General features: G+C 46.2%; 2 protein-coding genes across 2 annotated transcripts in view; both read left to right on the forward strand.

The window, feature by feature from the left end:
• Rsrp1 (arginine and serine rich protein 1) overlaps positions 1 to 2,019 on the forward strand; it is a 3,756-nt gene extending 1,737 nt beyond the window's left edge. Inside the window, exons 3-5 of the mRNA XM_021201215.2 lie at positions 1 to 95; positions 1,380 to 1,463; positions 1,575 to 2,019. Coding sequence (XP_021056874.1) covers positions 1 to 95; positions 1,380 to 1,463; positions 1,575 to 1,691 — 296 coding nt within the window. The 3' untranslated portion in view covers positions 1,692 to 2,019. The remainder of the gene's footprint in view (positions 96 to 1,379; positions 1,464 to 1,574) is intronic.
• A 4,321-nt stretch (positions 2,020 to 6,340) lies between these two features.
• Positions 6,341 to 14,160, forward strand: Syf2 (SYF2 pre-mRNA splicing factor). Its single transcript, XM_021200527.2, has 7 exons — positions 6,341 to 6,427; positions 6,589 to 6,693; positions 9,827 to 9,952; positions 10,530 to 10,647; positions 11,036 to 11,126; positions 11,853 to 11,951; positions 13,463 to 14,160. The coding sequence occupies exons 1-7, from the start codon at positions 6,404 to 6,406 to the stop codon at positions 13,626 to 13,628; spliced, it is 729 nt and encodes a 242-aa protein (XP_021056186.1). The 5' UTR covers positions 6,341 to 6,403; the 3' UTR covers positions 13,629 to 14,160.
• The last annotated feature ends 3,363 nt before the right edge of the window (positions 14,161 to 17,523 follow it).

A 17,523-nucleotide genomic window follows, 5' to 3' on the forward strand; every position in this document is an offset into this window, starting at 1 on the left:
CTCTGGGGACAGCCAACTTCGACCTGCCAGCAAGTCTGCGAGCCAAGGAGGCAAGCCAGGGGACAGCTGTTTCTAGCAGTGGGCCAAAGGTGGAGGTAAGTACCTTCAGGAAGCTGCTGCCAGCATTTATTACCCTCTGCCAATGCACACAACCCTCTTGGGATTCTCTTATCGTTTGTCCAGAACAAAACCTGAATCTGACAAATATCAGCCAGTGTCACAGGCAACTGGGAGACGATGAACTTCTTTCATGTCGACACTTGGTTTGTTCTTTACACGACAGTACAAACTATATTGATAATACTTTCCCTCTAGTCTTTAGAGACTGGAGTGTTCTCAGTAGTTTTCATGTACACCATTATGTTCCCAAGTCTGTGCTCAGCATACAGTATAGTTTATCTGCTTTATTTCTGTCTTATAGAAATCATGAATGTGGTCTCCAGACAGTGATGAAGAAAATCTGTTGGTAATTGATGATGGGTTCAAGTGTCAGAGGTTATGTGTACAGACTAAAGCTTAGCCATTGTTGAAGTCCTGTGCATGCTAGTTTTGGGCTAGGGACTGTTTGTGCAAGGCAGTGACAATTCAGCAGCCTAGAGGCACTGTCATGGTGGGCATCTGTGATCTAGACGTGCTTCACATAATATATGCAATATATTCCAGATGTTTTGAGAGATTACAGAAGAAGAGGCCTTCTTCACTTGCAGATAAGTTTATTACAATTCTCCAGAACTACAGAGGATGTGCACTGGCACACTGCAGTATATTTATAAGTTCATTTCTTTTTGTGAAGCCTGGATCTTAAGGTTAATAATTTGGGCTGGGATGTAACTTAGTGGTAGAGAATCTTGTCAGGGTGCGTAGTACCTGGGGTTCGCTCCCAGTACTGTGTAGACTGGGTTTAGTACCCGACTCCTGTGATCCCAGCACTTAGGAGGCTGTCCTTGGACAGCTAGGGGATAGATACCAGAGACTTGGGTCTCAGAAAACTGCTTTATAGAAATGTAAAGTAAAAGTTCACGGTATAATGAAGATTGTCTATTGCTGAGATCTCGGTCTGCCTAGTCTTTGCTCAGGCAGGTACCTAAGAGGGGCTCCTTGATGAATGGATTACAAAAGCCTTAGTTTTTTAGACAAAGCATTTTTTATTGTACTTAAAATGAGTTGTATCTGCAACAGGAATTGGGTATTCATGGGAACTATACCTCCCAAGTCAATCTCACTAAGTGGAAAGCAGGCTTTTGTTGTTGATTAGCTCCTTAACTGTGACAATAGATGGAATTTGGTTTGTGTATCTACAGCTACATTTGTGTACGTTGGGCTTTTATATACAATATTTTAAAAACTAAGGCTATGTTTAAAATTCTCTTCCTCTTTAGCATTCAGAAAAACAGACTGAAGATACAACTAAAAATCCCAGTGAAAAGTCTTCTACACAGAGAAACATAGCCTTCAGCTCCAATGTAAGTGACCCCAAACATTATTCTTGAAAATTGGGTGTCGGTGTTTTATTATGTAGGCTGTGTGTGTGCTGATAACCTCTGTGAAGTTGACTTGAATTTATTGTCTTACAGAATTCTGTAGCAAAGCCACTGCAGAAAACAACTAAAGCCGCTGTTGACGAGAAGTCTTCTGGATCACCAAAAATAGATAAGAAAAAAAGTCCTTACGGACTGTGGATACCTGTCTGAAGGGAGACCGGGGCCNGGCTTGCCAGAGCTGCACTTTATTGAGGGGTTTGTGTCCAGCATTAGCTCGTCTGCCTGAGTGATCACAGCAGTAAATGTGATTAAAATCCATTACAGAAAGAGACTTAATGGTGACGTGTTCATGGTTGAGGTTTCTCTTGAAGATAGGAGGACACAGATGACCCAGAGAATGGCATACAGGTGGGAATCTTGTATATATATCTGTAAGTATTGTATAGAATCGCTTATATACAAAGGTGAATTTTTTAAAGACACAGTTGTATACTGTATTTTGTACATTTGTTAATAAACTTTTTTTTATTTGTCTTGATTTTATGGATATTGAATGTATCTGTCTATATCTGTAAGAAGAAACCTTGAAAATACAACACAGGATTTATGAATTCATACTTTGACTTTGGTGCATTGGGGAAGCTGGTCATTTGGTTTCTTTGTTCCTTTCTTTAGATGTATATCCCCTCAGGCTGGTATTTGGAACATGCTATAGACTCCTCGTAACCATCTGTAACTCCAATTCTAGGGGACCCATCATTCTGTTCCATGGGATGTGTGACTCACACGTGGGCAAACTTTTATATACATAAATCTGTAGAAGAGTGACCTTAAAAAGACATTAGTTGTGAATGGTAGTTTATGCTTTTGATTTTAACACTTGGAACAAGTAACAAGTAGATCCCTGAGGTTAAAGGCCAGCCTGATCTACATAACAGGCTCTAGGGCAGTGAGACTGTTAAACCCATGTCCCTAAAAGATTCTCATGGTTCAGAAATTAATGGCTTCTACTTGGCTGCACTTGAAAATTCCCATTATCCTGTTTGGGAATTTGCCAATGAGTGATCCCTTATAAAGAATATGAATTAGTAACTAAAGACTAAGGAGAAGTTAGAATCAAGCTTGTCAGGATTTGCAGTGCTAGCACTGCCACAGGTTCACTCGAGCTGGAAACCCTGGAGCTTCCACCACAGGCAACAATTAGGTCATGACCATTGGGTGAGAACTCCATCTCCCTTTAGAGTTCCAACCCACTAAAGTAAGGTGGCTTCCGCAGGCAAGATTTCACCCTGTGAGCTGAGCTTTGTCCAGAGTTTACTGTGAATAACTATTCCCTACTGGGCAGAAAAAGTTTCCTGAACTTTGCCAGGAAATGGGGATGAAAAAGTACTATTTATCAGTCCTCAAATATGTTAAATTGACAGTAAAGCCATGCTGTATATTTGCATTTTCCAACAAATCAGCCAATGTCTAAACATTAAATTCCCTGTCATTACAATTTGTAGTGTGGTTAGCAGCTGCCTCCTAAGTACAAATAGTGGACTGGGGATGTAGCTCAATTGCTAGAATATTTGTCTAGCATGCTCATTCCCGAGTTTCTTTGAACTCGGCATCAGTAACAGTATCTTAGCCCTTCTGGAGGCAGCTCAGAGGCCACATGCACAAAGGCAAATTTTCTTTTTCTTTTTGGATTTTATTGTGTTCTGAGTGAAGAAGATATACATAGCCCTGGCTGTCCTGGAACTCACTGTAGATCAGGTTGGTCTTGAACTGGCCTTTAGATACTCCTGCCTGTGCTATCCTTGTGCTGTTAGTGGAGGTGTGAGCCACTGTGTCTGGTTTCAAAAAGTATTGGTAGCAAGAATGTTCCCTATCCTTGGCATGCAATTGGACAGAGCATCTTTGAAAACAAAGATTGACCCTACAAAAAAATATCCAATGATCTAGATGTGTATTCCTGGTCACAGCCCTTTCTTTGGCCATTCTTTAAGGTAGTAGTGAATTAGTCTTTCGCGTAGCCTTGGGTGTCCAAGCTTGCCTCTAACCCCTCAGGTTCTGGGATTAAAGGTGTGGGGCACTATACCCAGATGAGCTTTTGTTTTTTGTTTTTTTTTTTTTAAAGATAATATATTTATGAGTACACCGTAGCTGTACACACCAGAAGAGGGCATTGGATTCCATTACAGATAGTTGTGAGCCACCATGTGGTTGCTGGGAGTTGAACTCAGGATTTATGGAAGAACAGTCAGTGCTCTTAATCACTGAGCCACCTCTCTAGCCCCCAGAGATTTTGTTTTTTAAAGGCGGAATGAGGAACTGGAGATGTAGCCTAGTTGGTAAATATCCAGCAAGGTATAGAATATATGTGGTGGTGCAGGTCTATTATCCCAGAACTCTGGAGGTGGCAGGCAGGATCAGAAAATAAAGATTAGCTAAGGCTAATGAAGGCACAGGTATTTCATCCCACCAGAGGCAGGAAGATCTCTGAATTCAAGACCAGGATGGTTTTCACTGAGTTCCAGTACAGACAGACTGTATAGGGAGACTCAAGAAACAGAAGACACACTAAAAGAAAGTGATTCAGAGGATGACAGTGACAGCAACTGGAGATGGCAACAGATTTGTCAAGGCATATTCAGTATATGTTAGTTTACATAAACAGTTAGAATTATAGAGATGAAACATGTCTGACATGATAATCACAGGATGAAGATGGTTCAGTGGTTGAGTGTGGGTTGCTTTTGTAAGTGGCACTGAGTTTGGTTCCTGGCACACATTTTATCAACTGCCTGAAATTAGTCCAGGAGATTCAAAGCCTGGCCGCTACACTGAAATGCACAGACTGGAGAGGTGGCTCAGTAGCTGTTGTGGAAAGATGTTTCCATTCCCAGAACCCACATGGTGGCTCAGGACCTCCATAATTCTAGTCTGACCTCACCAGGCATGCAAAAGTGGTGCATTTACGGATGCAGGCTAAACCCCCATACATATAAAAATGAAATAGGCTGGCTGTAACTTCCTCATTTAGAAGTATGTCTTGCCTTCCCAGTAACACAATTTGATTTGTGGGGGTTTTGTGTGCTACTTAGACTCAACTCATCTGCTTAGACTCAACTCATCTGCCTGGCTTCTTCCAGCCAAGTAACTCATTCCTTTTATCCAGACAGGGTTTTCTTTTCTCTTTTTTTTCTCCTCTTCCCTTCCCTTCCCCCTTCCTTCCCCCTTCCCTTCCCTTCCCTCTTCTTCTTTTTCCTTCTCCTCCTCCTCCTCTTCTTCTTTCTTCTTTTTCTTCTTCTTCTTCTTTTTTTTTTCCAAGACAAGGTTTCATTGTGTAGCCCTGACTGTCCTGGAACTCTGTAGACCAGGCTGGCCTTGAACTTGGAAACTCACCTACCTCTGCCTCTCAAGTGCTGGGATTAAGGCGTATGACACCACTGCCTGGCTGCTTTTGTTTTTGAGACATGACCTCAATGTGTCACTTGGCCTAGAACATATTAGATAGAAATGATTGAACTGTGTAACTCACGGGATTAAAGATGAGTGCCACTATGCCCAGCTTGAAGAGACTGGCTAGCTCTAGCATGGTGAACATGGCTCTGGTGGGCTTTGACCTCCTCATTCTCTGTGCCTTGCTAAAAACCATTAATTACATTTCTAAAGCTGGCCACCAAAGTCTACTATATGGCCACTTCTTCCCCCTGAGGCTGACCACCAAGGTCAAGTTATCAAAATATTGAAGCCCAGCAATCAAAACCCTCCTTTGGCTGCCCTAATTAACATTGCCTATCCTAACACAGGGCTTCCCGCTTTACCTTTATAAACCACCATTTAGTTCCTCCCCCTGTCCCCACTGGGACAACTATCTCTTACCCTTCTCCCTTGTCCCCTTTCTTCTCTCCTTTGTATCCTTTCCTGTCTCCCACGTTCTCTGTCTCCTTTCTTTGTCACTTATCCCTGCCCTCTGTCCTTCTAGGGCAAATAAATCACCTTTGTGCTAAGAACTTGGTCTTGGGGAATCTTGAGCTGATACTTTTCATTTCATAGTTTGCATTTAACTTTTTAAAAAGATTTCGTGGGGTTTTGTCTGTATTTCTGTACTTTTGTTTTTGAAGAGCAAGCAAAGTTTCATTGAGCTTGAGAAGTAGCTTCGTACAGGGGAGGGGCACTCAAAAGAGAATTGCCCAGTTTACATTTTTTTCTTGCCAGTGCTTAAGCTTTTAGATATCCCATGAAATAATTAATGGTCATGCCTTATAGTACTGGCTAGCCTAGAAAGTCACTGTGTAGCCTTAGCAAGCCTCATACTTGATATTCTCCTGCCTCCACCTGCCGGGAAGCTAGGAATGTGCCACCACAGCTGATTTGTACCCAAATACTTTTACACGTGGGGGACGGCTTTTTCATTTCTACATTTAATTAGTTGTCGATTTTGAAAGGTACACATTTTATTTCATATATCCCTGTCCTATACCCGAATTATCTTAGTGGTGTTAGTAGTTACTAGGGTGCTGGATAATGAGAGTGAACACTATGGAGCCGGCCCCGCTCTTCTACAGTTAGTAACATCAGCAAACTATCTACTCTATGGAAGGGACTTAATGCGGATGAAACTCAAGAGAGACAAGGTTCTTTAGAGCTGGTGATAGGATACGCAGTCCCCAACCGGGCGTTCCATTCTTTGTGAGAGGTTCCTAGCGCTTCCTCATCCTCGTTCCTCCCCAGCCCCGGCTCCGGCCCCGCCCCGCCCCGCCCGGGATGTTTGCGCCTGCGCATAGCCACACCTCGCGTCAGTCCCTCCCACTAAAAGGAGCGTGAGAGGCCGGAAGAAACTGACGCCACTCGCGAAGGCTTGACTCCGGGCGACCGGCCAGAGGCCGCCGGAAGTGCTCAGCGTTGTTGACGGAAGTAGGGAGAAGGCTGTAATGGCGGCTGTGACTGAAGTTGTGGTGAGTATCACGGGCTTCGCGCAGGTGTCAGTCCGGGAGACGCCGGGGCGGGGGACCTGGGTCGGATCCGGGTGCGGCTCCCGGGGAGACCGGGGTGCGGGGCCCAGGCCTGGGCCGTGGTCGTTGGCAGACGCCGAGCCTGACGCCGGCTATGATCGCAGGTCCCCGCGGACGGCGCGGAAGCCAGGCCCTTGGCGGCCGAGGAGCTGGCGGCGCAGAAGCGAGAGCAGAGACTGCGCAAGTTCCGCGAGCTGCATCTGAAGCGGGTGAGTGGCGGGGCTGCGGGCCAGGCTGGCGGCAGGGCTGGAGGAGGAGGAGGAAGGCGCACCACGCACCAGCTCTCGGGGCGGGCGTCCCCGGGACCAGATCTCCGCCCGCCGGTGGCTCTGGACTCGGGTCGAGATCGCTTTGACACTTGTCAAAAGCCCCACCCGCCTGCTCCACCCGGCCACACCCACATTACCGGGTGTACCCTAGGTTTTCCTTCTTGTTCCATGATTCTTCATTTTCCATCTAGGAAAATACTTGGTTAGAAATAGGAAGGAACTTCTCAAACCTTTTCTCACCTTAAAAACAACGAGCACACATTTTCCCTCTTTTCCGAGTTCAGACTCAAAAGAGTATAACTTATTTCCCATCTCTTTTTTGGATGTCTACTCAAATCCTAAGTTTGGCTGGCGAGGCACTCTGGACATTAGCATCCTTTCACTTCCCTATGTGACTGCTTGGTCATCGGACCCTTTTGCTGAACCTGCTTGTTTTCTTGGAATACAATTCAAAAGGCATGCTATATCTTCTTAGTCCTCCCTTCTAGCACCTGCCAAGATTTGCAGCCCGCTTGACTTGATTTTTGTTTTGAACTCTGTTTTTTTTTTTTAAAGATTTTTTTATTTACTTTCTGTATATGAGTACACTGTAGCTGTACAGATGGTTGTGATCCATTATGTGGTTGTTGGGAATTGAATTTAGGACCTCTGCTTGCTCCTGTCAGCCCTGCTCCCTCGGGCCCAAAGATTTATTTATTATAAATAAGTACACTGTAGCTGTCTCCAGATGCACTAGAAGAAGACGTGAGATCCCATTATGGGTGGTCTTGAGCCACCATGTGGTTGCTGGGATTTGAACTTAGGACCTTCGGGAGAGCAGTCAGTGCTCTTCCCCGCTGAGCCATCTCTCCAGTCCCTGTCTTCTTTGTTTGTTTGTTTGTTTTTTGCTTTGTTTTGTTTTGTTTTTGAGACAGGGTTTCTCTATATAGCCCTGGGTGTCCTGGAACTCACTCTGTAGACCAGGTTGGCCTTGATCTCAGAAATCCACTTGCCTCTGCCTCCCAAGTACTGGTATTAAAGTCAGTGTGCCACCACTGCCAGGCCTAGCCCCTGTCTTGAACTCTTAATAAAGTGTTTCTTGGGTTGGCGAGATGGCTCAGTGTTAGAGGCCCTTGTACAAGCTTGGTCATCTGAGTTTGATCCCTGAAACTCAGGGAGAAGTGGAAGGAGAGAGAGAACTGACCTCCGACTTAACAGGGTTGTCCACAGAGCTCCACACAAGGCTAAGGCACACACACAGAAATAAGAAAATGTATTTGTGTTTTTGTATGTATGTGTGCTCAAGTGTCATGAAGTGTATGTAGATGACAGGACAACAGGAGTAAGTCGGTTTTCTCTTTTCATAATGTGGTTTTTCTGGAGATTGATGTCATCTGGCTGTGTGGCAGTCACCCTTACCCACTGAGCCATCTTTCTGCCTCAAAAGAACTATATATTTTTTTCTTTTCTAAAACGTGGCCTTTGAGCCTCCAAGAATATAAGAAAAAAAACAAACAAATGAGACATTTACAGTGTAAACAGTGGTTCTCGGCCTTCTTTATGCTGTGGTGACACACAACCATAAAATTATTTTGTTGCTGCTTCATAACTATAATCTTGCTGCTGTAAATATCTGGTCTGTAGGGTATCTGATATATGACCGTTGTCCGGGTCACGACTCACAGGTTGAGAACCACTGTTCTGCGTGCTGGGGATCAAAACTAGGCTTCATGGATGGAGCACCTGCTGCAGAAATCCTAAAGGCCAGAGTCGAGACAGCGACAGCCAGAACCCGCATAAATGCTGGGTGGGTGTGGTGGCCTGCCTTTAATCCCAGCACTGTGGAGGCAGAGACAGGATCTCTGGAACAAGCAGAGTAATCAGGCGGACTAGCAAACACTGAGTTCTGAGTTCAGGTGGCCATCCTTGCCTCACTATTTAAGGTAGAGATCAATTGAGGATACACCCAACATCGTCTTAGCCTTCACATGCATGGATACCTGCACACACATGTCCATACATGTGGCAAGCCGCCGCATTCTGCCGTAGCAAAATGGCGCCNGACCCGAAAGGGGGAAGGGAGAGAAAAAACAGCTTGCTAGGCGCATGCGCCATGCTCTGCGATGAGCCAGCACAGAGATGCTAATGAGGTTCGGAAGTAAGCACCAATCACAGGCAGACACGTTCCCCTTAGGGCTATATAAACCAGAGGGTTCCGGGCTCGGGGTCCTTTCGCCTCGGCAAGCAAGAGAATAAAGAAGTTGTGGAAGAATCTCTGCGTGTCGTAGTCCTTCTATCCTGCAGGCAGGAGCGACGGGCGCGACACATACACATGTGAATATACACAGCACACACTCATAGTCCACCATTCAAAGCCATCCTTCACATGCTAAGATTGTCTGAGTGAGAGCTCTCACTTCTGGGTGGGTGGTCCTTCTTTCCCTTCTCATGGAGTAACCTGCAATACTGACTATGAACGGTTTAGAGATAAAGAGGCATGAAAGCCTCCAATCCAAACTGAGGCTTTAAAAAACAAAAACAAACCGGGTTAGAAGGAGCCCATCTTTCAGGCCAGTGAGATGCTCAGTAAGTGGATAGCGCTTGCTCTGAGGAGACTAAGGACCCAAGTTTGATCCCCAGAACCCGCATGGTGGCAGAAGATAGCTGCTGCCTGGGAGTGACCTCTGACCTGCACACAGACTAGATGGCATGTGTGTGCCCACACAGAAAAGACAAGTACAGTCATAAAAAGGTTTTAAATAAAGTTTAAAAATATCTGTGATTGCTACTGTACTATGGCGGGGTGCAGTAAGGATGCTTTGTTAGCCTTTATTCTGAACCCCTTATGCAAGGGACCTCCCAACTGAACTGGCAGAGGTGACGGAGCCCTAGGGCTCTGGAACAACAGAGCTCTACAGCACAGCAGTCCTGTTCTCTCTGTTAAACCTTCTCAGGCTGCTCTTGAGCTTAAAGTCATTTGCTGGTTTTTTATTGCGTGCAGCATAAGTGGGGTCCCTTAGTCACTGCAGATCAGGCAGGGTCTGTTTGGGTCCCTCTCCTGTTTACCTGACGGCCTTTTCTCTTACGGTTTTAGAATGAAGCTCGTAAGTTAAACCACCAGGAAGTTGTGGAAGAAGACAAAAGACTTAAGTTGCCTGCAAACTGGGAAGCCAAGAAAGCGCGTTTGGAGTGGGAGCTCCAGGAAGAAGAGAAGAAGAAGGTTAGGAACCCTCTGCCCCTCCCTCCACTGAGACAGGAGAGGCCGATAGCCCAATAGGTGGAGGAGCCATTTACCTGAGGGAACCTTTCTTTGCTTGTCTGTAGGACAAGGACTGTAATGGTTACTTGAATGAATTAGGGATTGTGAGTTAACATCTGCAAAACAGTTTAAAAGGTTCTGACTCCCGCTGGGTTCTGTTGTTGATTTTGTTACATTTTTGTTTTGTATGTGTGTGGGCCCAAGAGTGGAGGTCAGAGGTCAGCTTCTAGGAGTCACTTCTCCAACCCCGGTGTTCCTCCTGAGACAGGGCTGAGGTGGTCGAGCTTGGCAGTGAACACCTGTATCCCCTGAGCCACCTTGATGGCCTGTTACTTGATATTTTGATAGTATTTTTTTTCTTTTTTCACTTAAAATAGGTCAAATTGTTAACCATGGTATGTCACACATATAGTTTCAGCACTTGGGAAGCTGAAGCTGGAGGATTGCTTTGAGTTTGAGGTCAGCCTGGGCTCAAAAAACAAACAATGCAGGGTGGCATGGTGAGTAGCACAGTGGGTAGCGCTGCCTGTCTTTGCAGGAGTGTGCAGCCCGAGGGGAAGACTACGAGAAGGTGAAGTTGCTGGAGATCAGCGCGGAGGACGCTGAGAGGTGGGAGAGGAGGAAGAAGAAGAAGAACCCTGACTTGGGGTTTTCAGGTACAGCTGGCCTGGGCTCGACTGCGTGGGCTCGATTGCGTGGGCCTGTTGGACCAAGGCTTCTGCTTTAGAGAGCACATGCTTCATTCATGGAGAATTCTAGGAGGCCAAGGAAAACCCGGGCCAGTCTGTTGGCTGCTTTGGTCCTTAGTGCACAGTTAGCCTTTGTTGTGGTAGCCGTTGTGTTCTTTAGGCTTCTCTATACCCCAGGCAGTCTGCAAACTCAGGGTCCTGCCCCAGCCTCCTGAGTGTAACAGGAGTGTGCCACCTCATGGGCCTGTTGGGTAGAGGCTGAGCTTAGGACAGTGCCCTGTGCCTGTGGACAGTGGTAATTGTGAGTAATGGGCAGATAAGGACACAGACCCTTTCTGGTTCTCATTTTCTTTAGATTATGCTGCTGCCCAGTTACGCCAGTATCACCGGCTGACCAAGCAGATCAAACCTGACATGGAAAGCTACGAGCGACAGAGAGAAAAGCAGTAAGTCCCTGGGCAGGGTGCAAGGCTGAGCTGGGGAGGGAGGTGGAAGCAGGTTGTTAAAGGCACATGTGTGAGTACACACTCGTTAAAGGCATTATTTACTTATGAGACATTTCTACTCTGTGGCTTGGGCTGTCCTTAAACTCACAGCAATCCTCCTGCCTCATTGTCCTGAGTGCTGGGATTATATATGTTTGCCATCTTGCCTGACCAAACTCAATTTATTTATTTATTTATCTAAAGATTTATTTATTTATTTATTATATGTAAGTACACTGTAGCTGTCTTCAGACACTCCAGGAGGGCGCCAGATCTTGTTACAGATGTTTGTGAGCCACCATGTGGTTGCTGGGAATTGAACTCAGGACCTTCAGAAGAGCAGCCAGTGCTCTTAACCGCTGAGCCATCTCTCCAGCCCCCAAACTCAATTTATTGATGAAGCAAATCTTATCAGTGGCCATCCCTTGGCAAAATTATTTACTGTTCTCATTGTTGAACAGCCGTTAGACCCCGACTTTCCTTGGAGAGAGTCCCGCCTGGGGCTGCTTATAGGTTGTTCACCCAGCCTGGCTCATCCTTTGTGAGCCTGCATTTTCTTTTCTTCTTTTTCCTTTTCTGTATAATAAGTATAGTTCTATGCTGTCTCTCATTACCAGTGGTAGTGTAGTTTGAAATTAGACTGGAGTACTCCTGTCTGACTGGGAATTCTTCTTGCTGTCTTCTTAGTGGAGAAGATTTTTTCCCAACATCCAACAGTCTTCTCCATGGGACACATGTGCCTTCCTCAGAGGAAATTGACAGAATGGTTTTAGACCTGGAAAAGCAGTAAGTACTCAGTAGATAGCGTGGGGCATTCTATACTCTGTGAGAGAGAGTGGATGGGAGGTAGACCTGAGGCCGATGCCCTCACAGACACATCTTGAAGAGCACAGCAGTGATCCCAGCTCCCAGCTCATTTTTGACCCAGAGTCTGACGGTTTTGAAGTAGGACAGTGCGGGCGGGTTGAGTCATAGCATTTGGAGTGAAGTGAGAATATGGATAGAATCAAAGTGCTTTGGGGTCAAACTGTTAAGTAGCAAATAGCATAAGATAAACAACTTACATTGGCGCATGGTTTTAGGGATCTCAGGCCATTGTCTCCGGGCCTGTGGCAGTATAATGGATCATCAGAAGTACACACTAGGAGGCCTACTCACCCAGTGAGGACTAGGAAGCAGACAGATTGGCAGGGAGGAGAGGTGGAGTCCCAATATTCCGTTCAAGGGCACTCTCTTAGGACCCAGCTTCCTCTTACTAAGCCCCACTCTTAAAGGTTGCAGCAACTTGTGGTAACCCTGTCAGCTGGGGACCAGGTCTTCAATATCAAGACCTGGGGTAGGGTTCCAACCCAAACTGTAGTATTTAGTGTTTTGTGTGTGTTTTAAACAGGGGCCTCATGTAGCCCAGCCTTAGTTAGAACTGAAGTTCTGCTGAGATTGTGTGTATTTACACCTGGCCAAATTTATTTTATTGTAATTAATTGTGGGTTTTTCTTTTTTTTTTTTTTTTTTGAGATAAAAGTTTCAGTAGACCAGGCTGGCCTCAAACTCAAAGATTCTCCTGCCTCTGTCTCCCAAGTGCCTGGCTGTACTTATTTCTGATAGCAGGGAATGAATTTGTGTTTAGGATGGTGCAGCAGTATGTAACACACAGTGCACAGTGTAGAACCGTGCAGGTCTGTACCACACTCTACAGTGTAGAACAGTGCAGGCTATGCAGTGGTGTGTGCCACACCCTGCACGATGCTTGCTATCCACAGAAAGAACTGTCAGGGTGTTCTCCTCAGACGTGTCCTTGTCCCCACTTGCAGCAGTGTACTGTTGCTCTTTAGAACATTCTTTTTGCTTTGGAGTTCTGAGATGGCTCTCATTATGTAGCCTAGGCTACTCTCCAACAGGTGGCTCTCTTCCAGCCTCTGGCTCCCAGTTGCTGGATTACTGGTGTTGGCCACCACGTATGTGTTCGGACATGCTGTGTGCAGAGTCTGTTTGCTGGATCTCATGGCTTACACTGAGGTTCAGCTCATCAATTAGTCTTCATCTGCAACTGATGAAAGCTACACATTCCTTTTTTGTCTCCCCAAGGTGTTTTATTAGGAATGCTGATTTTTCTCCTGAACTTTTTGTCCTTGTTTTATTTACAATCAGAGAAGAAAGCAGTTGAGACCAGAAGGTGGTTGAACGCCTTCAGTCCTAGGGCTTGGGATCAACCCTAGATCCAGGTTGATCTTTGGCGTCAGGCATAGAGAGGTCTGGGGAAGGGGTTCAGAACCTCATAACTCCCTTCCTTCCCCTAGAATTGAAAAGCGAGACAAATACAGCCGAAGACGCCCATACAATGATGATGCCGACATCGACTACATCAATGAGAGGAATGCCAAGTTCAACAAGAAAGCAGAGAGGTTCTACGGGAAGTACACAGCCGAGATCAAGCAGAACCTGGAGAGAGGAACAGCTGTGTGAGCCTACCGTTGGGGAGCAGTACAGAAGCTGGGAAGGGATCGGAGGTTTCTGCTGGCAAATTCAAACTCCCACGTGGGACCAGTTCCGATGACTGGTCACACTTACCCTGCCTCCCCACTGGGCTTCTGAAATAAATGTCTTTTCTCACCTTCTCTTCCACATGCATATGTCCACATTTTTGTGCTTGGATAGACGATGTATTTCTTGTAGTAAGTGATGTTTTGTAAAAATCTAATTTGTATAAATCCTAATTATTATTTTTCTATGTATTTTAAATGTGCATAACCATATAACCTTTGAATTATTGGGGCTTAGATGTACACGGGTGCAGTCACTGCTGCTTTGAGTGTTGTTAGGAAGTAGACAGAAGCTACAGCCTTTGGGACCTGCCAGGAGAGGACTAAGAAGCAGAGGCTGCTGAGACAGATGCACCTGGAATTCTGACACTGTGCCCGGGACTGAAGTCAGAGGTCATGGCCGTCAGCCATGCACACTCCCTTTTTAAAGAACAATAAAAATGCTTTGGAATAGAGTCTCGAACAGTGTCTGTAATTTAAACATTGTGGGTACTTACACAAGTGTGAGAGCATATGTTACACGCCAACATAAGACTGTTGACTTTGACCAACCTTTGCAGACCTGTGCTCAGCCTGGGATCTGAGGACCTGAGAGAACGGGTGGGCTACAGTCTGAGGCGCAGACAGCCTTACTTCAGCTTCAGTGTGCTTTATACACAAATGAAAGAAAGCAGTGAGCCAGGGAAGGTTGTTTCTGTTCAGAAAGACATGATCAGAAAAACGTAGGCAAATGCCAGTAAGCACATACTAAATATTAGCAGAGCAGCTTTTCCCCAGAACTTTCTCAGGACAGGTCCATTTAAAAACAGTCGCCTGGCACGCATTACAGGTTGTGTCTGGGAAAGTGAGTGTGAGATAGGAGCTGTACGTATCCAGATTAAAAGCTCACCGCCCAGACGGGGCTCTGCATCTATGTTCTGATATTCAACAAGAAAAAACGTAAATTGAATGTAAATGTTTGTCATAGGAGCCACCTAGTCATGAAGTGGCATCTAGGAACAGTTCAGGGGACAGAATGCACCTGAGGTAAAAGTCCCTCTGCCTTTTTCCCTGCCTCCCTCAGTCCCTGGTACTGTTGACCATTAGTCATTCTTTTGACCATGTTCCAACAGCTGAGGAAGGAACTTCCTTCCTTCTCTGGATATTAATTTGGATATTCCAAATTAAACCTGAAAAGCTGGGTGAGGCTGCTTATGTCCTTAATCCCAGCACTCTTCAGGCAGAGGCAGGTGTGTAGTGAGCATTTTGGTTTCTTGCAAACCAAACTAACATGTGAATGTGTTTTTGTTTTAATCCCAGATGTGGGATATGGGGCTGCTTCAGTTTGTCCACAGCCATTAACTGTGATTGTCTTGTGCTCTAGGAGGGGCATGATTTTCCTAGCTGCAGATAGTTCTTTTAATGTTCTGAAGATGGCATTGATGACTTGAAAAGTGTTCCCCCCCACCCCCTTTCCCTTTAGGCGTGCAGTGGAAGCTGGCCCTGACCTATGAGCTGAAAGGTGATCTTGTATTCGTGATCCTCCTTCCAAGTGCTAGGATTACAGGTGTGCCCCACCATGCCCAGTTCTGTTTAGTGTGAGTGGAGGTGCCAGTCCTCGTCTTTCGTGGACTCCAGGCTGGCTGGCCTGAGAGCTCTGCTTCATTTTAGGCATGTTAGGGTGGCAGAGGGATGTCCACTCCTATGTCTGGTCTTGCATGGGTTCTGGAGGGCTGGGGGGCTGAAGTCTGGTCCTCACGCTGTCAGGGAAAGTGCTTTCTCCACTGAGCCATCTCCCTAGCACCCCTTAGCACCCTCCCCAATGCTGTGCTTCCATTGAGACGTGGTCCTTGAGGTCTTTCAATCCTCCTGCCTCTGCCTCTCCCGTGCTGATGATATCCCAGGAGTGAACTACCGGGTCCACCCTTTTATTTCTGTTGGCCATTTATGTTAGCATATTACCCTTCTCTGGACAAACTGGGTGGCAGGGTGGATATGATGGAATTGGGCACCCAGGGAAGGAAACAAGGCCTGTCGGGATGTTGTGTTAGGAGGAGGAAGGTTTCGCAGATAGCAATAGGAATGAGGATGGGGTTATGGAAGCAGAGGTGACCTTAGCACCCTGGACTCCACAACGGAGCTCGCATTAGCCACTGCTTTTCTAAGGAAGTGTCCCCTACCTGTCCTGTCCCTGTAGCAGCCCTGGCTAAATCTAGGCTGAGAGCCTGAGGTCAACCAATGAAACAGTAGTAAAAACCACAATGTATTGAAGGAGTCCACACTGGGGAGAGTAACAGAGAGAATGAGTGACCTTTCTTAGTGGCACATAACTAAGAGTCCCGGGCAAGGTGCATCTGCCTCCACCATTGCCTCAGCTGCAGCAGCCGTTGTGTAAGTGTGGTGGTTGAATGAAGATGACTCCCACAGACCTCCAGTGACACACCTCCAGTAAAGCCGTGCCTCCTAATCCTTCAGAAACAGTTGCACCAACTTGGGGGAACCAAGCACTCAAAGATATGAGCCGATGCATCCATTCTGGTTCAAACCCCTATAGGTTAGGTTTCTGGTTAAGCCTCTTTTCCTGTCTCAGACCAAGCTGGACTTGAACTCACTATGAGGCTGAGAGTGGGCTGTGTGACGTCACTACTGGCTGCTTTCTTGCTGTGTTTCCACCTAGCCTTCCCCTGAGCTTCCACACCGCTGGCTTCTCATCAGATCCACCCCTCACCCCTTGGTTTTTCAAGACAGAGTGTCTTTGTGTAGTTCTAGCTGTCCTAGAACTAGCTCTGTAGACCAGGCTGGTCTTGAACTCACAAAGATCTGCCTGCCTCTGCCTCCCAAGTGCTGAAATTAAAGGAATGCGTCATCACTACCTGGCATTCATTAGCTTCTTATAGGGACACCTTAGGACCTCCCCAGCCCTCCATATTTCTTTATCTCCTGACATTTTCTCTGTGGCTTAGGCCTCAGCACAGACATTTGGAGTGGGTACCATATGCTCTCAATGGTCAGGCTTGATGCTTCAGTTTATTATCTCGAAAGAGTGCTAATAAGACGTTAATAAGACGTACCTCACAGGATGGTTGGGAGGGTTAGACTCTGGTGGGTGCTTGCACCATGCCTGGCTCCTGGCCAAAGCTGGCTGTGGATGGCTCAGTAATAAAAATATTAGCTTGGTGATTGAGAGGACCAGAGTGGAAACAGAGAAATGACTTCAGGAAGTTCTCCAACCTCCATACACGTATGTCCTCTCACAAGTATGTGTGTGTGTGTGTGTGTGTGTGTGTGTGTGTGAGAGAGAGAGAGAGAGAGAGAGAGAGAGAGAGAGAGAGGGAGAGAGAGAGACAGAGACAGAGACAGAGAGAGAGAGACAGAGAGAGACACAGAGAGATTCTCCCTCTTTCCACCAGTCTGAGGCTTCTGAATGTTCAGAGAGCCAAAGGCTTGTGGTTTAGACAAGGCTAGCCCTGCTGCTTCTTTCCGAACAGCTAGAGTCAGTTAATTTTCTGAGGAATGAGGTAGGACAAAACCCAGAGACCTGAGGACCTGAGGTCCACTGGCTTTTTACTTGAAAGAGCCATGTGGTCAGGTCCTCAAATACAAACAGCATGATGGGACATACCGCTGTAATCCCAGCACTGGGTACCGAGGCAAGAGGACCATGAGAACCTTTTTTTTTTTTAGATTTATTTTATGTGAGTACACTGTAGCTGTCTTCAGACACACCAGAAGAGGGCGTCAGATCGCATTACGGAGAGTTGTGAGCCACCGTGTGGTTGCTGGGATTTGAACTCAGGACCTACAGGAAGAGCAGTCAGTGCTCTTAACCGCTGAACCAT

This window comes from Mus pahari, chromosome 6 (assembly GCF_900095145.1).
Source record: "Mus pahari chromosome 6, PAHARI_EIJ_v1.1, whole genome shotgun sequence".
In the NCBI taxonomy this organism is placed as follows: Eukaryota; Metazoa; Chordata; class Mammalia; order Rodentia; family Muridae; genus Mus; species Mus pahari.